This window comes from Haliotis rubra, unplaced genomic scaffold (genome assembly GCF_003918875.1).
Source record: "Haliotis rubra isolate DU_JTF1 unplaced genomic scaffold, ASM391887v1 Scf180, whole genome shotgun sequence".
In the NCBI taxonomy this organism is placed as follows: Eukaryota; Metazoa; Mollusca; class Gastropoda; order Lepetellida; family Haliotidae; genus Haliotis; species Haliotis rubra.
Genome location: NW_025765781.1, coordinates 429,801 through 455,957, shown reverse-complemented (window position 1 = coordinate 455,957; position 26,157 = coordinate 429,801). Strand labels below are relative to the sequence as shown.

At 39.2% G+C, this 26,157-nt stretch overlaps 1 protein-coding gene across 1 annotated transcript in view; it reads left to right on the top strand.

Moving 5' to 3' along the window:
- Window positions 1-9,431: 9,431 nt before the first annotated feature.
- LOC124273421 (TNF receptor-associated factor 4-like) overlaps window positions 9,432-26,157 on the top strand; it is a 104,171-nt gene continuing 87,445 nt past the window's right edge. Inside the window, exon 1 of the mRNA XM_046708681.1 lies at window positions 9,432-10,479. Coding sequence (XP_046564637.1) covers window positions 10,286-10,479 — 194 coding nt within the window. The 5' untranslated portion in view covers window positions 9,432-10,285. The remainder of the gene's footprint in view (window positions 10,480-26,157) is intronic.

The following is a 26,157-nucleotide window of genomic DNA, read 5'->3' as shown; positions in this document are numbered from 1 at the left end:
CTCAGATATCCGACACATATGGGACTCATCGCTGTTTTTCAGTGTTCCAAGGTATCTGTTTTTCCGCTTTTTGGTTATGTCTATCGCTCGCCGCTCTCAGGACTATTCCAACTGCCTCTAAATGCACGAGCCTTGGCCTAACTGACCAGTGATTGATATCATGAGCATGATAACCACCCGTTGCGCCAAGTCCACAGCATAGGCTGCTTGGGATCTGTTCTATCACGGAAAACCCACGGAACCGCTGGGCGGTGGGTTAGCATAGTGGTTAAAGCGTTCGCTCGTCACGCCGAAGACTCGGGTTCGAGTCCCCACATTGGTACAATGTGTGGAGCCCATTTCTGGGATCCCACGTCGTGATATTGATGGAATATTGCTAAATCGGCGTAAAACTTAACCCACTCACTCACCGCGGAACTGGTGATTAGTGAACGCCTCATTCGGAATATCCTCACCATATAATGTTTGCAAAATAATACTGAAGATGAGGCGATAATAACATAGATATTTGCTTGTGTATTTATTTTCCTGATAATTATGATTACCACGGGTCGACTTATAGGCAGAATATCGTTGTTTAAAGTCACGTGATGCCACAGCTAGATTTACTTCCGTGTTGGGAAATGAGCACCGACTGACTTGCTCCCAGGCCACCCACAGCCTCCACCCCACAGCCTGCTATCTGTGTGGTGTTGATGTCGTAATATTGAGGACATCCCCCGATACACATCAGCCAAGATCAAATCGCCCTGCTTGCTTGTACCACCAAGGTAGTGGTTGAATGAATGAGTGAGTTTGCTTTTACGCCGCTTTTAGCAACATTCCAGCAATATCACGGCGAGGGACACCAGAAATGGCCTTCACACATTGTACCCTTGTGGAGAATCGAACCATGGTTTTCGGTGTGATATGCGAACGCTTTAACCATTAGGCTACCCCACTTCCACGGAGTGAGTGAGTGGGTGGGTGAATGGGTAGGTGAGTGAGGGTGGGTGGGCGTCTGGCAGGGTTTTGAGTGAGTGAGTGATTTTGATAGCAGATTGGGTGGATGGATGACCGTTCAACCAATCTTATGAATCTGAGTTCATGAATGTACAGATTTTATTAGTTTTTATTACATATTTCAATTTTGTTGCATTTCATTGACATATTTCCAGTTACTGTTATCGTTGACTATAACTGGACAAAGTGACAATACAGTTGTTCTTCTGCTTGGGTGAGTGAGTGAGTTTAGTTTTACGCCGGTTGTAGCAATATTTCAGCAATATCACGGCGGAGGACACCAGTAATGGGCTTCGTACACTGTACCCATCTGCTGCTTGGGATCACGATAGACAGTAGGTGTCGATCTGGAGCCATGATTAGCGAACCTACTACAGTCGGTGAGAACGCCGACAAGTCACATTATACTCATGTGGTGTGTAGAACACAGGAGCGACGATCTAAAACGTTGAGCACTATGCTAACCGGTGGTGGTGGTGGAATTGGGTTTAACGTCGTGCTTGAGAACATTTCGCTTATATGACGACGTGCATGCGTGTGTATGTGCATGTGCGGCTGCTTGTACTAGCCCAGACTTAAGCTGGTTTTATAGTGCTAGCCCACTGAGATACCATGCCGCAGTGAAGCATGAATACCCCACTCAGACACATTATACTGACTCCGAGCCGACCAGTCCTTGTTGTACCCATTAATGCCGAGCGCCAGGCGGGGACCAGCAAGTACCATATTTTAACGTCTTTTGGTGTGACGCGGTCGGGGATCGAACCCGCGACCTTCAGCACTCCGGGCGGACGCTCTAACCACTACACCACGGAGGCGGTCCTATGCTAACCGACGTCCATATGTACACAACTCAAAACAAGTAAAAGAATAGCCGACCATTTCCTATTACTACAGAATCGGGTGTTTCGTAAATCTTTTGAGTAATATATATTTTTATTATGCTGATTTAAACATATTTTATTCATGAAAATATGCGTCATGAATGGATTGGCCAACAAGCTCCGAGGAGCTTAATTGAAGGCCGCTCCAATATGCAAATACATGTACAAGTATTATATATGTTCGTTTGCTCTTTGCGGCGGTGGGGTAGCTAAGTGGTTGAAGCGTTCGCTCGTCACGCCTAAGACCCGAGTTCGAATACCCACGTGGGTAAGGGTGGATAGATTTTCGACTGCCGTAGTGCAGGGATTACTACCCGTGGGAGGAGCGTATCCTTGGCCTCCAGTTCCCGTTAGTCCTGGCATACGACAAGGGTTGCTGAGGACCAGTTCTAACCAGTTTTTCAGGACGGGAGTTTTCAATAACAGTACAAGCATCAACTGTGACTGTCAGATTCAACGTTTGTCGGCAGATTATCCCGACCGTATAATGTATAATCGCTTTAATAAACCTAAACATGGTGCATAGATAACTAATTATTGTTAAATCGTAAGTAGATTATTACATGACTATTAAATGATTTTTGTAATTAATGTATGCGATCTCTGATCATGCAGAGTCAAACACTGGTTAACAAAGACGGGCATTAGGTGTTATTCGATTAATGTTTACCCGGCGTGGCGCTAAACCCGTGACTTATTACCTCATTGTGAGCCGACTGACTGATCAGCTGTGTCTGAGTAACTTGGTCAGAACACGTTTCTACGAAGCATTTTACAGTTTAATCATATCTTACCTGAAAGATGAATCTGAGTGAGTGAGTTTAGTTTTACGCCGCTTTTAACAATATCCCAGTGAGTGAGTGAGTGGGTGAGTTAGCAAGGAAATGGGCTTCGTTGGGGGTTTCACCTACCACAACAGCCTCTTCAGTAGGGACATTTTCGAAATAAGTATACATCCAGCTGTCTAATGAGTTAGTGAGTGAGTGAGTTTGGTTTTACGCAGCTTTTGGCAATATTCCAGCAATATCACGCCGGGGACACCAGAAATGGGCTTCACACATTCTACCCATGTGGGGGATCGAACCCAGGTCTTCGGCTTGATTAGCGAACGCTTTAACCACTAGGCTACCCCACCGCCCCGAAAGATGAAAGTAAGAACACTGGCAAATGATTTCAATTAATCCATACAATATCTATCTAAACCTCCTTCCACTTGGCAAATCAATGAGAACGATGAATACAATAGCATGATCGAACATGTTTTCTTTACAATTTAGAGAATTATGCTGTCTTATTTGTAATAATCTGTTTTCAATATCTATCTAAACATTTACTGAAACTTAGTGAAAGGTCATTGTGTATCACAATATACACAATGTACTGTCACACAATTTCACGCGCACGCACGCGCACGCACACGCACGCACGCACACATAAATTTCCGGAAATGAGCTCTACACCGTTAAGTCAGTCTCTTCAATATTAAACCTTCGTTAGAATCAAATGTCAGATTCCCGATTGAAACGTTGTATATTTCATGCAGGTGTTCGCTAGCCTTGTCGAATGTTGTCATGGTTACGGTTTAAACCAATCAGAACTCACTTCCGCTGCACGAGTTTCACGAGCGCGTTAATTCACTGAATCGATGGAAGCAGAAGTGTATATTTGACAGCATCATGGGCGGGTAGCAAACTAATTTCAACGAACTGGTGAGAAATAATGCTTAACCGACGTGAACATGAGCTTGGACAAACATACTTTTAACGCTCCAAAAACTGTTCTTTTGGAAATTCAAATTTGGAAATTGGAATAGCATAGGCGGATCCAGAGGGTGGTGCAGGGGTGCGCACCCCCTCTTTTGTCCTGAAGGTTTATTAAATGACCCATGAAAACGGGTGAAAATGAAGTGTGCACCCTCCCTTTCTCAAAAAAGCTGTATTCCCGTCCCTGGAATAGTGAAGATTTTCAACGAAAAACGGGACTTCTTGCCTTGCTTTCAAAAGAACACTACGATAAGGTAAGTGCAGAGATATCCCATCGGAATGAAAGTCTGTGTATCGAATAACGTTTGCACGACCGGTAGTGCTGAAGGACCTCTAGCTAACGTTAGTGACTGAACTGGGCTTTACCCGTTGGGATTCCTTAGCAGAATTTTGGTCCACTCAGGTGACTAAACGAGTGAACGTGACTTCGAGTATCAGGTCTGGCTCCGATTTCTCGAAAAAACTTAAGTTTTTACTCAAATTTCAAACTGAGTTTAACAATTTGAAACAGCTGATTTTTTAACTCAACTGCATTTTTTTAATAAAAAAGCCCAAACAACTTAAGTAGCCTATCTACCCAATTATCAACTATGTGTAAGTGTAATATCGATTACATCTGGGAAATGCATATTCCTGCTTTTTCTCAAATTTGAGTAAAAACTCTTACTTAAGTCAAAACTCAGACAAGTTTGTTTCGAGAAATCGGGGCCTGGATTCGATTGCTTACAGATTGGTGTCGTGTAGGTGAATTATGAATATGGCGTTAAACTAGAAACCAAAACAATTAATGCTAAGTGAGTAACGATTCAGGGCATGGTGAATACGTAACGGAACATGTTCACGTTGCCGATGTTGATTTCGAGTTAGCCCAAGGCAATTTAAGCACGAATTTTCCTTGCTATTGTACAGTTTAAAATGTGACGAAAATAGTTCGCGAAAGGTAATGTTCATTGTATTGTGTTTGCATTGCAAACCATTGAATATATTGTACCCTAAAAGAACGCATGGAGCAAGGATGATTACATAGTTTATCATTTAGGACAACTTTGTTCAAGGGCGGTGGGGTAGCCGTGTGGTCTCGTCTCGCCAAAAGCCCGGGTTTGATTGACCCACATGTGCACAATCTTTGAAGAATATTTCCAGTGACCCCCATCGTAATATTGCTGGAATACTGCTGTGAAATCTTATTCCCACTCGACTTGCGCCCAAAGTTATTCAAAAGTATTTCATTGTGGATATTAGTACCCGATGGCCCCGCCCATTTGATGTAGCTGCCGAAGTGATGACCAATGTTTGTATGCTCCTTTAGCTAGGGCTGGGACGGGTACTCGGGTACTCGAATCCGGTTCGGGTACACCTGGATCGAGTCCTATTTCTAGGAATCGAGTACCCGGAAAGGGAAAGAACTATGTAATGACAAGGGCAGATAATAACTTGTCTTTTTCATAATTGACGTAACACACATGTATTTACATCATTGGTATTGTCCGATTAATGAAGGTTATTATTAACGACTGTAATTTATCTACGCATGAGCGGCAGGAACGAAAAGTTCTGTGTTTTAACGAGGAATGTAAGTAATGCTGTTACTGTATATATTGGTTAAATAGACGTAAACTGAATAGCCTAAGATCTGTTTTAATGTCGTATTGCCATCCTTTCAAGTTTTCTATAATAATCTCTGTCAAATCGTGATTGAATATTCAGAAAGTTGACAGAAGCGCTTTATTCCTTACATTTCCGGGTACTCGATTCCGATTCGGGTAAGTACATGCGGGTACTCGATTCCAATTTTTCCTACCCGTCCCAGCCCTACCTTTAGCATGCCAACATTGTTGAAGTAAGCTCCATTTATATACACGCACTTGTTATCGTGTTAACCATGAAAAATTTGTCCTTGCAGGATGCCAAAACAACTAAACTGATTTAAATTGTCTAAATTTAATGTTTTCTCGATTATATGTAATATGTAGAAACTGATTCATGTATGTGCTAAAAGATACATTTTCTTTGTTTTATACCTGTGATGTCCTTCCTTCTAGCAATAGTGTATGATAATTACAGCTAGAATCGTCAGGGATTGTAACTGTGCAATTATTTTGAAAAATGCAAATTCCAATGAGTGAATGAGTGAGTATGGTTTTATGCCGCTTTTAGCAATATTCCAGCAATATTACGGCGGGGGACACCGGAAATGGGCTTCACACATTGTGCCCATGTGGGGAATAGAACCCGGGTCATCGGCGTGAAGAGCGAACGCTTTAACCATTAGGCTACACCACCGCCCCTCCAATGATTGAAAGATGACAATGTCTTATTGAAAAGTCCTTCATTTCATATTGTGGTTATTGGTTACTAGCTGGCTAACCTTTTGAATAATTTACTACTTATTTGCAAAAGTGTCACAAAATGCTCAGCTCTCTACTAAATTAATGTTTCTGCCCTAGAGCCATATATATTCGAAAACCAACATACAAAGTTAATATTTAGAAATAAAATGAAGTGATAGATAGATAGATACCTTTCCCCCTCTGCTTTAACTTAACAAAAACGTCTTCATGATTCCAATTTATATCAAATTATATAATACCTACACGACCAAGGTGCCTGGACATGGGTTACACATCACAACTGTTCGTGGTCACGTGGGCTCCATTCCCAGAAAACTATGATATGCTGGACTTTCCCTGTGAAGAACGTGGTCAGTAGATATAGGGGGTGTATTTTGCTGGTCAGAATATTCCGAGTAGCGGGGAAAGTATAACCTTCCGCATTCATGGTGAAGTGTAAGAATGAGTTGCGGGTGCTGTCCACACCCAATGATACCCCAGTTACCGCAGAAAGGCAGTTGTAGTGTCAGCTGAGGTCGTCTGGATGTTTGTCTTGTGTTGTAATGTCGGCAGAAGTGGCACAGCTCTCAGCTGGAGGTAAAGACCATGATAGGTATTCACAATTGATTTGTAATTGATAACGATACCAGGAATAGAAAAGTATTTTTTTCTAAGGCTGCTATAGAGCACCAGAGAGATAATTATGATGTTCCTTTGTGAACATAAATGTGCCCATATCTTTTGATGATCCATTTAAACTTAAAATATCTAACAATGATATTATTTCAATTTATTGATGAAAAGTCAGTAAATACCATGTAAAACCTGTAAAACTGAGATCTAAATTTCCTGAACACTATCATGACTGCAAGAATAGTTAAACTTAATTCCTGGCCCCGATTTCTCGAAACAAACTTAAGTTTTTACTTAAATTTCAAACTGAGTTTGACAATTTGAAACAGCTGAATTTTAAACTCAACTGCATTTTTTAAATAAAAGAGCCAAAACATCTTAAGTAATCTATCCACCAAACTCAAATTGTCCACTATGTTTGAGTTTATTATCGATTTTAGTTCATTCTGGGAAATGCATTTTCTCAAATTTGAGTAAAAACTCTAACTTAAGTCAAAACTCAGACTTAAGTTTGTTTCGAGAAATCGGAGCCAGGACCCATAAACTAAGCCAGAAAACAGAGAATTTCCAGTCATGCACACTCGATCGCCATGATAACTTGTAAACACCTAAATAAGTACCAACATAATCTCTTTTACTTGCGGGCGGTGGGGTAGCCTAATGTTTTAAGCGCCCGCTCACCACGCTGAAGACCCGGGTTCGATTCCCTACATGGGTACAATGTGTGAAGCCCATTTCAGGTGTCCCCCGCCGTGATATTGCTGGAATTACTCTCACTCACTCACTCTTTTACTTGCATAATTATCCGTTGATATGGCAAAGCCGTTTGCATGAATTTTAAACAAGCACTTGTTAATTTCCTTGTATTGATAATTACATGTATCATTATTATATTGGTTGAGTGTTATTTTACGTCAGCCTGGGGTATTGTATATCATTGATAATTCCAGTATATCATTATCATCATTATATGAATGTGGTTTTATGTCAGCCTGGTGTATTCCAGTGTATCATTATCATCATTATACTGGTTGAATGTCGTTTTACCTCACTCAGGAGTATTCCAGTGTATCATTATCATTATTATACTGGTTGAATGTGGTTTTATGTCAGCCTGGGGTATTCCAGTATATCATTATCATATTGGTTGAATGTGGTTTTATGTCAGCCTGGGGTATTCCAGTATATCATTATTATACTGGTTGAATGTGGTTTTATGTCAGCCTGGGGTATTCCAGTATATCATTATCATTATTATACTGGTTGAATGTGGTTTTATGTCAGCCTGGGGTATTCCAGTATATCATTATCATTATTATACTGGTTGAATGTGGTTTTATGTCAGCCTGGGTATTCCAGTATATCATTATATTATTATACTGGTTGAATGTGGTTTTATGTCAGCCTGGGGTATTCCAGTATATCATTATCATAATTATATTGGTTGAATGTGGTTTTATGTCAGCCTGGGGTATTCCAGTATATCATTATAATATTGGCTGATTGTCATGACTTAATGGCATGAGCACAGATTGCGCCATCTTGGTTACAGGTACACCTAGAATCCGAGCCGCGGTAACCGTATGAACGATTTTGATGCTGCCTTTGAGACGCTCCTTGATTTAAATCTTAATACCTTTATGTCATATGAAATCGTTTATAGGGAGAAGCACAGATCCATGGTAACCACAGCTTTAACCACGCATGCCCCTAAGAATAACATCTTGGGATTGGATCCTAACAGGTTATATGTGACTAGGGCTGGCTATAGATATAGATCATAGAGGTCGATAACCGTTAACTAAATATCGATCGATTATCAATAACTATCGGAGACGTAAGTTTGAGCAAAACTGGCATGGACTATTAACAAAACAGCATCCTGAACATAATATAGAAGCAGACCATGATTAAAGTCCTAACATTGCATATTGTGTGAAAAAATGCTTTCACAGAAGTTAATGTATGATACTATCGACAACACAATGTTTATATCGATAATCATTAATATTTTTTCCTATCGACGACATTTCCGATTATCGATAATTTGACAATGCTCATGACATCTGCTGTCACACAACAGTGGGTTTCACCATGGTGGTAAACGTCTGCGACTTTCATCAGGTTAGCCTAGTGGTTAAAGCGTTCGCTTGTCACGCCGAAAACCCGGGTTTGATTCCCCACTTCGGTACATTTCCCCATTTCTGGTGTCCCCTCTCGTGATGTTGCTGGAATATTGCTAAAGACTTATGCTAGTCCTAGTGCTAAGTGGGCGGTGGGGTAGACTAGTGGTTCAAGCGTTCGCTCGTCAGGCCGATGACCCGGGTTCGATTCCCCACATGGGTACAACGCGTGAAGCCCATTTCTGGTGTCCCCCGCCGTGACATTGCTGGAATATTGATAAATACGGCGTGAAATATAACTCAATCACTTCGTCAGTCCCACGACTTGGTGTAAGTTGAACACTGTTCAAAGCGGCGTTGAACCAACTCACTTACTATTCTTCATCTGAACACCTTCTGCTGTCTTTGTGCTACCCTTTTTCTTGTGATAAATAAAGATGACTGTAAACACGTCAATACAAAGAACATTGTTCTATTTAAAACCGATAAAAATGGTTCAGGTATGCGATCGTGCCAAGCCTGCTTTCTCCAAACTACTTAACGTCGTTTTTGTGACATCGCATTCACACTCACCGCACGAAGCCATTACCTAACATTCCGTCTTGTACATGCAGAACAGATGATCCTTTCTACAGGTAACGCTATTCACGCCAGCTCACGTTTGTATTTTCTCCTGGGGTGATGATTACTATAGCAAGATGCAGTACGTGCTGTGCGGAGTTCGCGTACACTGTGAACGACATTGAACTTATCTCTTGAGCTCATTGAAACACACTGGCAGGAGTCCACACTAGATGCATAGTCGCATAACTGCTTTCAAAGTGGGCTGGTGGCGAATTGGAAGGAGTGTGTGTGTACATAGATCTGTGACTATAGTTACTGATAATACACCGCTGTTGTGTGTTTTTCGCAATGTCTTTCCTGGTAGATAAAGAACTAGTAATCGTGTTTAGCTTGTGTTTTCTGTCACGATCGGTTTGATAAATACCCGAGGTCTAACCGAGGAAGTGTTCACGTGACAAGGAAATAGGACAACGGACCTGTGCGCGAGAAAGTCAGGGAAGAAACAGTCCACGACAATGTTTCGTATAATAGTCTGATTCACACAACTTGGCGGAAGAGAGGATGGGCCCTTTTGAAGTAACGGAATCAGGGGTAATTTGAAGAGGTGGGCGATACCTGTCGCGTTGATTATGATCGGATCGTCAGCTGAGTGACGGAAAGCATGGCGATTTAAGAGATTTCCACAACGTTGATTTGTTCAAAAAGTTAATCGCAGCCCAAGCCTGGACTAATTGTGAAATGGAAGTGATGTTATAATCATCCGTGGACTTAACGGTCCAGTACACACGCCGGTGTTTGTCACGTGATACAATCTTACAACCACCGTTCATAATCCCGTCTGCTCAATCGATACGCAGACGATATCCCAACCAGCTGTGATCCACGCTGTGTAAGCAGACGACACATATACCAATGTCGTATTCAGTGGATATGAGGCCAATTTGACTTCGGTGAACGCCGATTAGTGGCCAGTGAATTTCTTTTACATGAAACGTGTGAGTTGTTGTTGGACACCCCAGCGTGGCCCCTGTCAAACGATGACTGGCTTTACCGAGATATTTGCGGACAAATTACACAGACGATGCTTCTGTCCACTGTGTCGTCTGCCTATGAGAGACCCAGTATTCATTAGCTCTTGCGGACACCGATTTTGTGATGTTTGCCTTCAAACCTTTCTAAGGTAAGTCACGCTCATATATTGAACCAGCAAATTCCCTTAGTAACCTGTGACACAGATAAAGTTAGTTCACCCAAAACGATAGCTCTGTGATGTACACAGCTGTCTGCTGTAGAATTTGTTCACAGATCACTAGCGGCATATGTTCACCTGCTCACTGTTACAGTTACAGGTGACACCAATTTAAAACACCAGCAGCAGACTTGGATGATATGCTTGTACTGACTGGAGTTATCTCAAACATACCACACACTCCAGCCTATATTAGTAATGTTATAACAAGTTTATACCATGACAAGGCATAATTTATCTCTACATGTTGCCTACTTTGTAGATATGCTCTTCAGTTTGTTTATGTGGATAAACATTCAACAGATGCCACAAAAAATAGGTACACTGAAATATTCTTTACGCTTATTCAGCAGTTTTGATAAAACAAACTTCATTCATGCCAATGAAGCTTATTCTTTGTACATATAAACTGTGTGAGTGAGTTTAGTTTTACACCGCACTCAACAATATTCCAGCAAAACGGCAGCAGTCTGTAAATAATCAAGTCTGGACCAGACAATCCAGTGATCAACAGCCTGAGCATCGATCTGCGCAATTGTCAGGGATTGAGCTTGGATTTTTTTAGAACACGTTTTCGTTCAAATTGGAAACCACAATGTAACATTAATCATTGAATACCTTTCCTTTTCATTGTTCCCATAATCTTTCACTTTTTGAAAAATATAATTGCTTAAACATGTTAAAGATGCAAGAGATAAACATCATTTGTGAATATCATATCCTGAATTGATGAATTTCATATTCCAATTTTGGAATTATTACCTAAGTTAAAGATCTGGGGCCATGTGCACAAAGTGACTGTGAGAGTATGATGATCGTAACTCTCATATTTTAACATAGACCTAGAGCTAAGATCTGTTTGTGCGATATGACCATGAAAAGTAGAAGTGTTCAGTGCTCTTAGATAGCTGGAGGATGTGGTGAAGCCTAGTGGTTAAAGCGTCCGCTTGTCACACTGAAGGCCTGGGTTTGATTCCCAACATGGGTACAATGTGTGAAGCCCATTTCTGGTGTCATCTGTTATGATATTGCTGGAATATTTCAAAAAGCGGTGTAAAACTAAACTCACTCACTCACTAACTAATTCATTTAACACCTGGATGTATCCTTTATCTGGAAAATGTCCCTACTGAAGAGGCTGTTGTGGTAGGTGAAACCCCCCAACGAAGCCCATTTCCTTGCTAACAACCTGTCCTTAATTGTAGGTAGGAACAGCTCTCATTTGTTATTCCGCAGGTCCTAATGTCATAATCAATAATTGATAAATATGCATTAATTCAAGGTGTTGATATCAAACATTGGCTGATTGCAATTCCGTATTGATGGAATACTGTATTGGATTAAGTCTGTTATTAATGATTGATTTAGCAATGATCATAAATGGGCGTGCTCTGTATTATTCCGATCATTAAGCAACAGTTGTTTGGTTATAACTGCTATATTCAGCCAGTTCGACAGGCTGACAGACAATGACACCATTGTCATTACAGTGTGTCACCTTGTGTCGCCCAGTTGAATTAAAGGTGTAAGGTCATATCCTTATGTGTATAGTTTACGTTCAGTTGCATGTTGTCTTGATAAATCCAGTGAATGGATTTGCATTTAAACTAACATTAAGTCTCTGAACAAATAACATTTTGAAAGATTCAATATAAATTGAAAAGGAGACCCTTCATGAGAATACTGTGGAAAGTCTAGACTTGCTTCATTTAGGACTACATCAAGGTATCCGGTGGTCAGGATCATTGGTTGACACATGTCACTGTTTCCATAAAGATGACCCGTGAAGGTCCGGGTTAGAATATTGGCCTTCAGTAACCAATGCTTGTCATAAGAGGCGACTAACGAGATTATGTGGACAGGTTCGCTGACTCGGTTGACATATGTCATCGTATCCCACTTGTGAAGATCAATGCTCATGCTGTTGATCACTGGATTGTCTGGTCTTGACTCAATTATTTACAGACCGTCGCCATAAAGCTGGAATATTGCTGTGTGGTGTAAAACTAAACTCACTCACTCACTCAGTACTACAACATCATTACAGTAAAGTTTGGCTGAAAGGAACATAATGTAGTTCAGAGGCAGTAGACAGTAGAGAATTTACCCATGAATACTACATTTCTCAAACAAGCTTTTCCTATCAGACTGTGAAACACACCGAGATGGCCTGAGGGTCTGCAATTTGCTCAGCAGAGTTACTTCCCTTAGCATGACCAGGTTATGAGGTTATGGGTTTGATTTTCAGATTTTTCTCTTATTATGATCTTGGTATGTAAGCATACCTGTCCTCATGGGTTTCATCAAAGTGGTACACATCCAAATCCTGGATCAGGTTTGGATTTGCTCTATCAGCTCACTAATGTTGCAATAGTCCAGGCCAATGGTGAATCTGGTTTGAGCCCTACCATCCTGTGCTGCTTGTCAGCGGCGACTCAGTGGATGGGTTGGTTAGGTCTATATTTGTTTCATGATGTGTCAGCATACTCCCAACATCATGTAGCATTGCTCATAATATCAATCACTGGATTGTCTGGTCCATATGTGATCATTTGCAGACCACCCTCATATACCTGGAATATTGTTCAATGCATTGTTAAACAATAAACACACACTTACACACACAATACAGTAGAAGTAATTTCTAGCATATTCAGGTGCTTTTAATCCCACTCTCACTCTTATTACTAATTTAAACAATACCTGACCAATAGTACACTTTGAATTTCAATGGTTCATAAATACCCCTCACATTTTTATTTTTGCATGTTGATGACCAAAACAGTGTATCAGGGGTTGAAATAACCCATTGCCCGACATCCGAGTCCAGTGTTTTTTTCTGTCGGGCAAGCAAATTTGTATATCATGCTGTACCGGTGTCGAGTTGACTTTCCAATGTTAATAACGTTGTTTATTTAAAAAATCAACAAGAAAACGGCTGGTATAGTGGAAAAATGATCAGGGCAAGTGATTTTACATGTGCCACTGTACCGGAGTACACTAGCAATTTTAAAGTTATTTCCAGCCCTGTGTATGATTATGCACATCATGGTGATATGACCAAAACGTAACCTTACAATAATCTTGCCTTTACCTTCACCCCGGTAGGTTTGTAATCATTAAAAAACTCTAGCTCAATCATCAGATTATTGCACTATCCCCTACCCTTGACACAGACCCCTTGCCTCCAAAACAAAAGTGAGAATGTTTAGTAACAAAAGCATTTTGTTCTGCTAGGTGAGTGACATAGCATTATATACCTATCTGTTGAGGACACAGAGCAGGGATCAGCTGGTTCTATATATACCACAGCTAAGCTGTATTGTATATATACTGCTGATGTAAGGCTTTCTCTAGTAATGTTAACTGTTATTATTGCACAGTTTAGTGTGGTATAACATGCGTAATGTGTATTGTTCGAAGTCAGTATTACACACCCATAGCTGTTCCTCTGTGTAATAACTGAATGTAATATGGGTTTAATCCCAGCAGTGTTTGGAGAATAATTAAGTGATATCCTGGGAACCTAGAGGTTTTTTTATACAGTACTTTAATCTATAAATAATAATAAATATAATATTTTATTGGAATAAAATGCATATTCACATCTTTGTAATGCTTACATACAAGGATCTGTAATATATTAACATAATAAAATGGCATTAATGAACTTTTTAAAAAAAATCTTTTATTCAAAAACCAAAAGATGTAATGACTTTCATTATATCCAAACATAATGTCAAACACTGATTTAACAATGAGAATTGAACTTTAAAGCATTGCAAAAATGTTAGTTTTCCAGAAAATGTTGATGAAGGGGAAATTTATGGATGTCAACTTCTGTAATATGAGGAACATCACATTTTGGAGTATATTCATACTCCTTCTTTCACGCGAGGGGCGGTGGGGTAGCCTAATGGTTAAAGCGTTGGCTCGTCACGCCGAAGACCCGGGTTCGAATCCCCACATGGGTACAATGTGTGAAGCCCATTTCTGGTGTCCCCCGCCGTGATGTTGCTGGAATATTGACAAAAGCAGCGTAAAACCAAACTCAGTCAGTCAGTCAGTCTTTCACGCGACCATGGTCCTCGTACCACAGAAGTTGACATCCATGAGTTTCCCCTTTATGTATATTACTTCTCAATGCCATTCACAGACTTCATAAAACTGATGACTTCACAGTACAAAATTGTATTTATAACAGTGTTAACATTGTGGGAGAAAATATGACAAATATCTAAGAATGTAGGATTTTATACAGGAAAGAGAGGGAAATAAATATCAACTTGCTAAATTTGATCTGCTGTCTTGATCCACGTTAAAACATTCCTGTCATGGAAACTGTCTGACAGAAATCAAATCCAGTTTTAAACACCTATGTCAATGTCGTGTCATGGTCCTATTTAGAATGTTATTGTTGCTTCCTGTTACTTGGTCTTTTAGAAATGTTTGGGTGAGTTATCTGGCACTTTAAGGAGGGGTATAAGTGTGAAATTATGTATCACATGGGTTTTAACCCTGTCTTGACCTTTCATTTTAATCCTTGCTACTTAATATACAGAACCAATATTTGATAAGTGTTAGAAGTAGAGCACATGGGAACCAAGGCTAATGCATGTCAATGTCTTCACTGTGTATAGGAACATAAACACAGGGAGTTCTTATTCCTCAATGGGGTGGAGTGGCCTAGTGGTTAAAGAGTTCGCTTGTCATGGCAAGGATCCAGGTTCAGTTTCTCTCAGGGGTTCAGTGTGTGAAGCCCATTTATGGTGTCTATGTGCTGTGATATTGATAGGAATTGGAAATTACTGAAAGAGGCATAAAACAACATTCAGTTATAGAGCTGTGACGATATATCGTAGTATCGATAATTGTGATACTTTATCTGACGATAAATATATCGATACGTTTTTTCGTATCGTGATATGTATCGTTGACCTTAACATTGTTAATTTTCATTACATATTGACGGTTATGTCAAAATGTCTTGCTATTAACATATATTTTTTTTAAAGAAAATAACTAAAGAAAGCATATCATGATATGCATCGAATCGTATCATTTCAAGATATCGCGATACGTATCGTATCGTGAAATTTCTGTATCATCACACCTCTATTCAGTTACCCATGTTACTCACCAAGACTGCCTCTATGGAGTAATTGGTAGAGTCTGTGGGGAGATCTGAAGGCCATCCTCCACCACATTACACTCAAAGACATTTAAAGGGTATTAGTTCCAACCTGCATGTATTTGCCATCACAGAAGTAAAACAAGAACTGGACAGTACCAGAGTCAATGTATGTTCAGGAAGGGTATGCATCTAGACTATGACATGGTGTCTCAAGAGGTGAGCACGATAAACCAGACACGTCGCTATGACATTAAACCCTGTGTCGCCTCACAGGGCTCGATTTAGTGCTTTGTTTATATAACTTGCACTGGTGCAACCAAATATTACAAAGTGTGACCTAGTTATTAGTCTATCTTGCACCATGTGCAAGTCAGTTTTAGAGTGGGTAAACTTCTGAATAAAACATCTAAATAATTCAATAGCATATTTCTTTCATTACATATTGCAATAAAAGCAGTGCAACTGGAATTTGGCTGGTGCAACTAGGTTTTTTAACTTAGGTTGCACCTGGTGCAAGTAGGTAAATATCTCTTAAACTGAACCCTGCCTCATCTCTACTCCCTAATTGTTCATACTTATGAGGGGCAGAGGGGTAGCCTAGTTGTTAAAGCGTTTGCACGTCACGCTGAAGGCCTGGGTTCGATTCCCCACATTGCTACAATGAGTGAAACCAATTTCTAATGTCCCCCGCCGTGAGTTTGATAAAATATTGCTAAAAGCGGCATAAAACCATTCACTCACTCACTGCTACTGATGAAATATTAACACTCTGGAGCTCCTATGTACTCAATGAACCAATCTAATACCAGTTAAATGCATATGTTCTTTACACACACTAACAATCCATTACACCTCTGCATAGGTGCAATTTTGAGATTTGATGAAATTCAGAACCAGGATCATATGCCTTAAATATCATGTTTGATGCATTTTGTAGTACTGTGGGAAGTGGTCTTATTTAGTGTGGAAGTTACATATCACTGTTTCTTCAGGATAATTAATAGTAAGCTGGATAACAGACTCATCTTGTTTCTTAGAGAAGGACGGAGAGCAATTTAACTTGCAACATTCTTTCATTTGACATGAGACATGACCCCTAACAGATCAGAGTAGATTATTTTCACAAAAGCAGGTAATATTGTTTCCAATTGACATCGTTTGTTCCCAGGTGAATTCACATATAAACAGACAGGTGAGTCATCAGTTGAAAGTAGCTCATGATGAGGTCGTTAACTCAGGTAGAGGAGAAACCCTACCTCCCTGACCACTAGGGGAAGCACTGCCCTGGTGAGTCCACACAATACACAGCTTAAGCAGCACATAAACATACTGTTATATTGCTGATGTCTCCAGGTATAATTGCAGTTATACGCTGTAGGCCATGTGGATATACACAATAACGCCTGTTTGAGCTGTTTAAGTGCTGATGGATACGTATCAGCATTATTTCACAGTGTAAATAACAACAGAGGAAGCTGACATGAGTATAATGGAGTACAGTTACTCTACTTTAATGTAGATCTACTTACATGCTATTCCAAATATGTACAAATAGCCCAAAATAAGCAACTTTACTCCATTGTCCGATTGGAATAGCTATTTAGTGTGAGTAGATAATAGGAAAATGTGTCATTTATGTTAAATTTCTAAGACAGTGTTTACTAAATAGGAACATTGGCAGTTATGATGGATAAAGTATTTTTATCACTTGTGTGTAGTTTATTTAATGTTTTGTGTCAGACTTACGGCTTGACACTCCACTCTAAATCATGTGTAGTTTAGCTGCCAATCCGATGCAGGATCTTTCAGAAGGTGTGCTGTTTGTTGTTAATTATGTGGCCAAACATCCAGATGGAACGGCATTGGTCAGTGCTAATTTGTTTTGACTTAGGGTGGGTTTAAGTAACGTCATGAATCACCAGGATCTCATCATTCAACTCACGAAGTGTCGACACAGAAGTTGAGATGTGCGGTCGTTCCGTTGTTGGTCAGTGAGGTGACCGTCACCTTTGTGTTGTAGGCAAATATGGAGAAAGAAGACGTCAGGTATGGGTGTCTTTTGTCACTGTTAATGTTAAGCTGCATATGTGATTTAAAATTGGTTTAAATGTTACATTCAAGGTCATAGCAGTTAATTTGTGACATGCTTTGGTTGGTAAAAGGTTTGTTGTTGAATGTCGCACTCAGCAATATCCCAGCTATATAGCAGCAGTCTGTAAATAATCAAGTCTGCACCAGACAATCCAGTGATCAACAGCACAAGCATCGATCTACGTAATGGGATATGATGACATGTGTCAACCAAGTCAGCAGTCTGACCAGCCTGACCACAGGCATGGGTTTCTGTTAACCTGAGTCTTCACGGGTCTTGCCACGTATGTATGTGTGTCACAACATGTGTGCATGTGGGTTGCTGAAGATCAATACTAACCATTTTAACCTGGTCTTCACAAGGTCTATGTGACATAACACTCGCATGCACATGTGTATGCCCTATAATTTTTCCACTATACCGGACTATTTTCTTGTCGATTTCTTAAATATGTGATAATTTACAGTGTTAGTTGGACAGCAGCATGATACCATGCTTGAAGTTTAACATGGACATCCTTCTCACAATTTACTAATTATGGGCAGACCAGTCATTTTATATACACTTATAAAAGCATCAGGCAGGGTAACATCAAGTACCACAGTTTAACATCTTTTCAATCATGAGGCCAGGGATCCAAACAATGCTCTCCACTCACAAACCTTCTCCACTAGACCATGCAGGGACTCCTTTATCTGTAGAACATAGCAATGATTCATTATCATGTTTTGAAATTGTGTCTGGAAATTGCTTCTGTTCTTGCGTATCATTTGCATAAGTTCAAATGAAGTTTTTGTTGTACAATATTTCATGTAGATGGAGAAGGTTTTGATGTTGTTTTGTCTGTTTGAAATTAAAGATCCTATATATATAATTATCATTTTAATTCAGTTAATTGTGATAGTTTAAAGGAATGAAACGTGGTGTTGGACGTCACTAACTCAGTTGTGTGGTCAGGGTTGTGTGTACTTTGTTCAGTAGTGATGTGGTTAGAGACAAATAACGTGGATAACCAGTGATATTGCTGGAGAAACATAACAATAGCACATTTTCATGATTTTGTCAACTTTTGATAGGACGATAATCAATATTATTACCAAGTCTTAAAAAATCCCAGAACATTTTGAAGTCAATGTCGCAGAAAATGAACCAATTTGAACATTTTGAGCAAAATATTTAGCCACTTTTTGGTAACAGTTAGGAACCTATATAATGAACTGATTTAAGACCCTGTTGAGAAATGAGACTAATATACTATTGAGCTGCTCTTTCCTGACATTGTCTCTTTCTGCCCATGTTTGAGTTCATCCAGAAAGGTGCATTTGCCTTCCTTCATCTTTACCCTTTCTGTTGTATTTATTTAAACACTGAGTATATGTACATGACTTCTACCTGTATGTGATAAACAGCAGCTGAAGTAGCACAAAGTAGGAGAGATAAACTTATGAAAAACACAACATGGCCGAATGCCAGACATGATGTGTGTTTTCCATAAAAGTTTCCCTCTTTTTGTATAGAGCTATTGTAAGGCTATTTTGGATATCTTTATCATGTCTACCATTATTTAACACTAGGTTTATGTACCTCTTGTGACCTTTACCCTGTAGCCAAAGGTCAAGGTTGATTAGGGTCTACGAATGTCCCATGGTATTTCAGTTATCTAACAGTGTAAATGCTGCTGGTTGTCTCACCCTTGACGTGAGGTTACGTAAATCACTAGTTTTTGTTCCTTAACATTCAGGCGGAGGGTAATCATGAAGACAGTAACATGTTCCTGAAACCACAGACTGATCAGACCAGACCATATACATCGGCATATGGTCTTGCTCGGTGTAGATTTTGTAGCTTGGAGCCGGTGGGGTAGCCTTGTGGTTAAAGCATCCGTTCGTCATGCTGAAGACCCAGGTTCGATTTCCCACATGAGTACAATGTGTGAAGCCCATTTCTGGTGTCCTCTGCCATGATATTTCTGGAATATTGCTAAAAGCGGCTTAAAACTAAACTCAGTGAGGGGTGGTGGGGTAGCCTAGTGGTTAAAAGTTAGATTGTCAACCGGGTTCGATTCCCATTAGGTACTGGTGTCCTCTCGCCGTGATATTTCTGGAATATTGCTAAAAGCGGCGTAAAACTAAACTCACTCACTCAAGTAGTTGGTCTGTGCAATAAAGAGAGCATGTCTTTTTGCTTGTGCTGCAAATATTTCAAGATTAGAGTCACGACAATTTCACAATTAATGATAGATGTGAGAATTCCAGAAATCAATATGGCAGTAAAAGATCAGAGAACTATGGCAGTCTTATGTGAAGAATTCACAAACAAAGATTGATTAATGTCAAGTTCAATTTCTTCATCCTATACCAATTTTAATGTACCCATTTTTGTAAATTTATAAATGTGTACGATCATGGGGAGGTCAAAACATAAATATTTCCCAGTAATTTTACCTGTATGATACACTTCAAGAGAATAATGTAGGCATGTGAATTGGCATAGGAAATAGAAATAATCAATGAACATGATGCAATTAATATTTTTCTTTAACCATCTTTCCTCAAGGTGATGGTATTTTCAGATTTTATCTTCTAAATAGAGAAAAAATATTAACAGTTGTCAAAACACTGTAATGGTATTACGACTAGTTTGAGCTTAGAAAATTTTAAAGTAAACATGGTGAAGAGCATGTTTATGATACTGTAAATATTATTGAAATCCTGTCTGTTTTGATATCTTTAAGCCTCACTTTAATTAATGCTTGCATCTTGTTTTGCCAATATAGTGTCGTTGCCAGACAGGTTGGTATGCTTAGAACTCGATTGAATTTTAATGTAGCTGAGATGTATTGAAAAATAGTTACCCACAGTCTGTTATTTACTTAATTTTTTATACAAAGTTACGTATTCAGATGATTGCAAGATTACAGCTTTATTTGCAGGTTTTAAGTATGTTTTCATGTGTGTGTAAGTGCTGTTAGTTTATGGTTGTAAACAAATGTTTTGTGATTGTAGTAAAAACAGGGGAGATGTCTACACCAGCCTCATGCGTTCAGACAGGAAGATAAAGTTACATGATTGGGGGAACGTGATGATTTCAGCACATGTAAAAAACCCGTACCTTATTGCATTAGGTAACAGAATGTTGAAGTGCTTAGATACATATCTATTCTGGGGTTTGTCTGGGAAGTGATGGGAACTATGATTCTGTGTGTGCAGGTGCTTGTGTGTGCAGGTGCTTGTGTGCATGCATGTGACTTTGTATGTGCATGTCTCTTTGTGTGTGTAGTGTGTGAATGTCACAGTGCTTCTCTGTGTGTGAATGTGACTTTTATGTGTCTGTGTGTCTCTGTAGTGTGTGTGTGTGTCCTTGCGTGCATGCATGCATGCTTGTGCATGCATGACAGTATATTGTGCTACACAATGACTGCTGACAGATGACTAAAGTTAGACAGCTCAATTCTCTAAACTCTAAAGAAAATATGTTTGGTCAAACTATTGTATTCATCATTCTCATTAATCTGCCAAGTGGAAGGAGGTTCAGATAGATATTGTATGGCTTAATTGAAACACCAGTGTCAAAAAAGAAGGCAGATGTATGTTCAAATAAGCATTTATTTAATCGGCAGTATTGTTATCTACTTATTTAGGAAAATTAAGTGCACACTTGTCCAAATAACAATTGGTCTTTGAACTGGTATTTTAGTTGATCCAACTTGATCCCTAACTCCATGATAATCCATGAACCCAAAAACAGACTGCGACTTTACAAAACAGCTCCAGGTATAGTCAGTAGTTAAATAGGGTTGAATACAAAAGAGCAATCTCATTACCACCGGAAAGAAAGAGCATGCGTTAGAGAATGATGTAAGCCACAGGTGTTTAGATTTTGGTGAAGCCGTCAAGAACGAGAGTTACAATCCACGGATCATTATGGGATTTGAACCCGGTCAGCAGATCCTGTAGACAGAGAGAATGTGCTTGAATCTGGGAATGGATGCACCCACAGTCTCGGAATTAGTAGTTAGAGAGTGAGTGAGTTTGGTTTTTACTTCTTCGCTCTTAGCAATATTCCAGCAATATCACGGCGGGGGACACCAGAAATTAGCTTCACACATTGTACCCATGTGGGGAATCGAACCCGGGTCTTCAGCGTGACGAGCCAACGCATTAACCACTAGGCTACCCCACCGACCCAGTAGTTCGAGAGAGTGCAGTTGAAACCAATTGCATACCAGCTGTTTCCTATTGGTTTATTCACAGTGTTTAATGCATATAGCAGGAATAATGCTGAGTGTGGCAAAACATGAGATCAAGTGGTCAGGCTTGCTGACTTGGTTGGTGCTTTCCATAGTGTCAAATTTGCAAAGATAGAGGCTCATCATGCTCATTATGTCAATCACTGGATTGTCCTGTCCAGACTTGATTATTTACGCTTTAAACAACAAACAACCGATAGCAGTGTGCGAAATAGCCACTGGCCCGCTAGCCCCTGGCTAGTAAAAATCCAGTCGGGTCAGTAAATCTCCACATCTCTGGCCTGCCTGGTTATTATACACTTTTAAATCATGCAAGATTATGCCTGATATGTTCATCATATCAGCAGTGGAATGATGAAATCTGTGTCATGCCGACAATATCGTATTCTCATCTATTTTTGAAATTCGTTGCTTAGTTTTTACATTAAAATTTTGGGCTAGTGAATTATTTTGTGGGCTAGTAACTTTCAGGCATAGCTAGCCCGACTGGCTAGCAAAATTTGGAAACTATTTCGCACACTGCCTGATAGCACACAAGTCACCATAAATTGACAAACTTTATGGATAACAACTTCTTTATTACGAGATTGCGACGTTTCGATACAGATTCCTGTACCGTTGTCAAGCATTGTCAATCATTCCTGCTTGACAACGGTACAAGAATCTGTATCGAAACGTCGCACACTCGTAATAAAGAAGTTGTTATCCATAAAGTTTGTCAATTTTTGTACTTCCCAGCTTCTAAAGGCCACTCAAAGAAGTCAACATAGCTGAACTCTTATGGAGTTGTAGCTGAATACAATGAAGTAATAGAATCATTGTAGCCAGTGTGTTCGTTAGCAGGATTCATCCACTCACGACCTTTAGGAAATGCAATATCGTCTTATGAAGACAGCCTCAAGGTTTAAATGTCAACTAGTGGCAGTAAATATCGACAGCCTTTATCTTGACCTGATCAAGATTTTATTGCTTTGGTGAACATATCTCGAAGTCATCTTCATGAATGATTAATTGTAGTTCATATTTAGTCTTGTGTATATTTGATCTATGGCTCACACAGAAGTCAATGCATTAGTACCTGTGAACAATACACCCTCAGGCAGATGCTAGACACATTTGTAAACTTTACTTGCACAAAGGAAAACATTAGTAAGTCCACTGTATCCTGTTATTATTGTGTTTGTCAACTATATATATAAATTCTCACTCATTTAATGTGTGAAGTGTTAGGTACCATTAAGACTTTTTTGTACAAACAAAGTATTTGTAGAGAATGCAGGACCAATTGTAGAAATTGACTGATAACAAGAGAAATATTTTACTACTGAAATCATTGTTAAGCCAATCTATTCTTATATTCATTGCTGACTAAGTATGACATATCATTTAAACTTGTGCTATTCTTAGAGTTATGCTTTTATGATTCGGATAACAACAAACAACTGTTTAGAGACATTCCAGCAATATCGTGGCAGGGGACACCACAAATGGAGTCCCTTCACACATTGTACCCATGTGGGGAATCAAAACCGGATCTTCAGCGTGATGAGTGAACGCTTTAACCACTTTACTACCCCACCGCCCTAAACCCTGATAGCAGATAAAATCTGGAGTTGCTTTATCTATAGTTTGTTTGTTGTTTAATACCGCACTCAGCAATATTCCAGCTGTATGGCGATGTTCTGTAAATAATGTATTCTTGACCAGACAATCCAGTGATCAACATCATGAGCCTCTATCTACGCAACTGAATTGGGATACAATGACATTGTGTCAAACAAGTCAGCAACAAGTCACCTCTTACGACCAGTTCTAACCCGGATGTTCACAGGCGCTTTATTTAAAACTATAACATTATAGAAGGGAAGGCACAGTTCAAGGTTGTCAGGGACTGTAAGAAAGACAACCCATGCCCATCTGTAGTACACAACGCTATCGGAAGTATTCACTTGAAATATTGATGTACTCGACTGGATCAAATGTCAGTATGTCAATGGACAAAATCTTCACATGACTTAATTAAGAATGTTTAATTTGTGTGGAGGCTGGGGTTTTAACTCTGTCATGAATTATGAGTTTTTTAACTGAGTGTCATGAATCGTGAGTTTCCTAATGACATGTTGTTAGCCAGTCTAGATGTTTGCCAATCTAGTTGTTAAGTCAATCTAGTTGTTAGCCAATCTAGATGTTTGCCAATCTACTTGTTAGCGAATCTAGATGTTTGCCAATCTACTTGTTAGCCAATCTAGTTGTTAGCCAATCTAGTTGTTAATCCAATCTAGTTGTTAGCCAATCTAGGGTGTGGCACAGCCAAGAAACAGGTTAGAAGTCAAGCTGTCATAGATATCATTAGGTATTATGTGTCTTAACAAGAAATAGCTTCATTCTTATTTTATAACAATTTGAATATATTTTTAAAAAGTTTAAGGAAAGTATTAGTAAGCAGCCTCACATGTCTTTTTTCAGTATGTCATCAGTGTGTAGTAAACCATTGGTTTAAACCATATCACCTGTGGATAAACTTCTTTATCCCAATTTAACCCTCCTTAGGCCAGACCAATATTTATTCTTGTTTTATGGATCCACCTGTCATATTTTTTCAAGAATATGAAAGAAAATGCATTTTCCCCGATCAAAAAATAAAATCCTAATGTTTTTATTGGCCAAAAATGTAAACTTACAAGAAAAATTTTTTAGACTGTTTTTTGCCCCATATACACATCATAAATTGCCAATAGTAAAATACTTTGAGTATTTAGAAGGAATATAACTTTGGTGATTTTATTTTTATTGTTTTCCCCTCCTGCCTTTAGGTTTTCTGAGAACAAAAATCTGTAAAACAAGAAGTAAAATTGGTCTGGCCTTATGTTAAAAATTCTGATCTGTGAAAACATTTAATACATGAAAAGCAGACCAGCAAAAATTATGATATCATCATATTTCATAAACAACATTTGTTTTGACATGCAAGTTAGGAGAAGATGAAGACATCAAATGTTTTATGGGTATTTCTTTATGATATGTGATGATGTTTCAGGTGGAAGAAGGGGAAAAAGGAGCCTTGAAATATCGTTACAAATATAAAAATAATTCATAAAAAGTTCATGACTTCTTCCTTTGTACATTTGTCATAAACTAAGCCATCAGTCTTGAAGTAAGCATTAACTTGTCAACACACAAACAAAGCTGTGCAGACTTTTTATGGTCATGGTTAGTAGATAATGGATTGTTTACTCCCAGAGCAAGATAGGAGCATTAGCAATCTGTTTACCAGTCACCATAGTTTCATTAGAAAACATGCAATAGTGTTTTTTAATTAGAAAACATAGCCTAATGGAAAACTTTAAGGGAGCCCAAGCCCATTTGTGATGTTGCTGGAATATTGCTAAAAGTAAAACCTAAACTTAGTCAAGTCTTTGATTTCTTTGACTGCTTCAGTCATATGTCTGTTTACCAGCCACCCTTAGTGGAATTTTCAAGCTTTGTTTTATTGCAATTAGACTCAACTTTTCAATCACACACAGTGTACTTGATTCTATTCCTGTTGCCAATCAAGCAGTTTTTATGGAATCTAGCTTCCCCTGTCCTTAATGTAATGATTTAACCCTTAATGAAGCAAGTCTAGATCTTCCACAAGTTCTAGTTCTGAATCTCCCATCTAATCGAGCTCCTTTTCATTTTACATATTTTGGGGGTTATTTTTTCCAAAATTACATATTTTCAAAGACTAAGCACTAATCCAGGGTACAGCAATATATGACATTTGCTCAGAAAACATATACAGGATACAGGCTACTTGGTAATTATTACAGTAGTACCTATAAAAATGGCAGTTTGGAGAGGCTGTCTAGGGCCTGAGGGTAGGGGATGAACTGTTCAACCCACAGGAGTGCTCCCTTGCACCCCAGGGGACCTGGTCACAGGTATAATTATCATAATGGCCAGACCATTATATTACAGCTATCAATGATAGTTTAATGGTTATGCTTTCACACTGAGGGGAGGTCAGTGTTTGACAATCACTGGAGGAAGAATGTCGGTGTGAACTTTCAATAATTTGACTCTCACTTTAAGAGGTTCTACGAGGGCTCAGATTGGATTGATTCATGGAAGAGAGTTTTGTGGATGTCAACT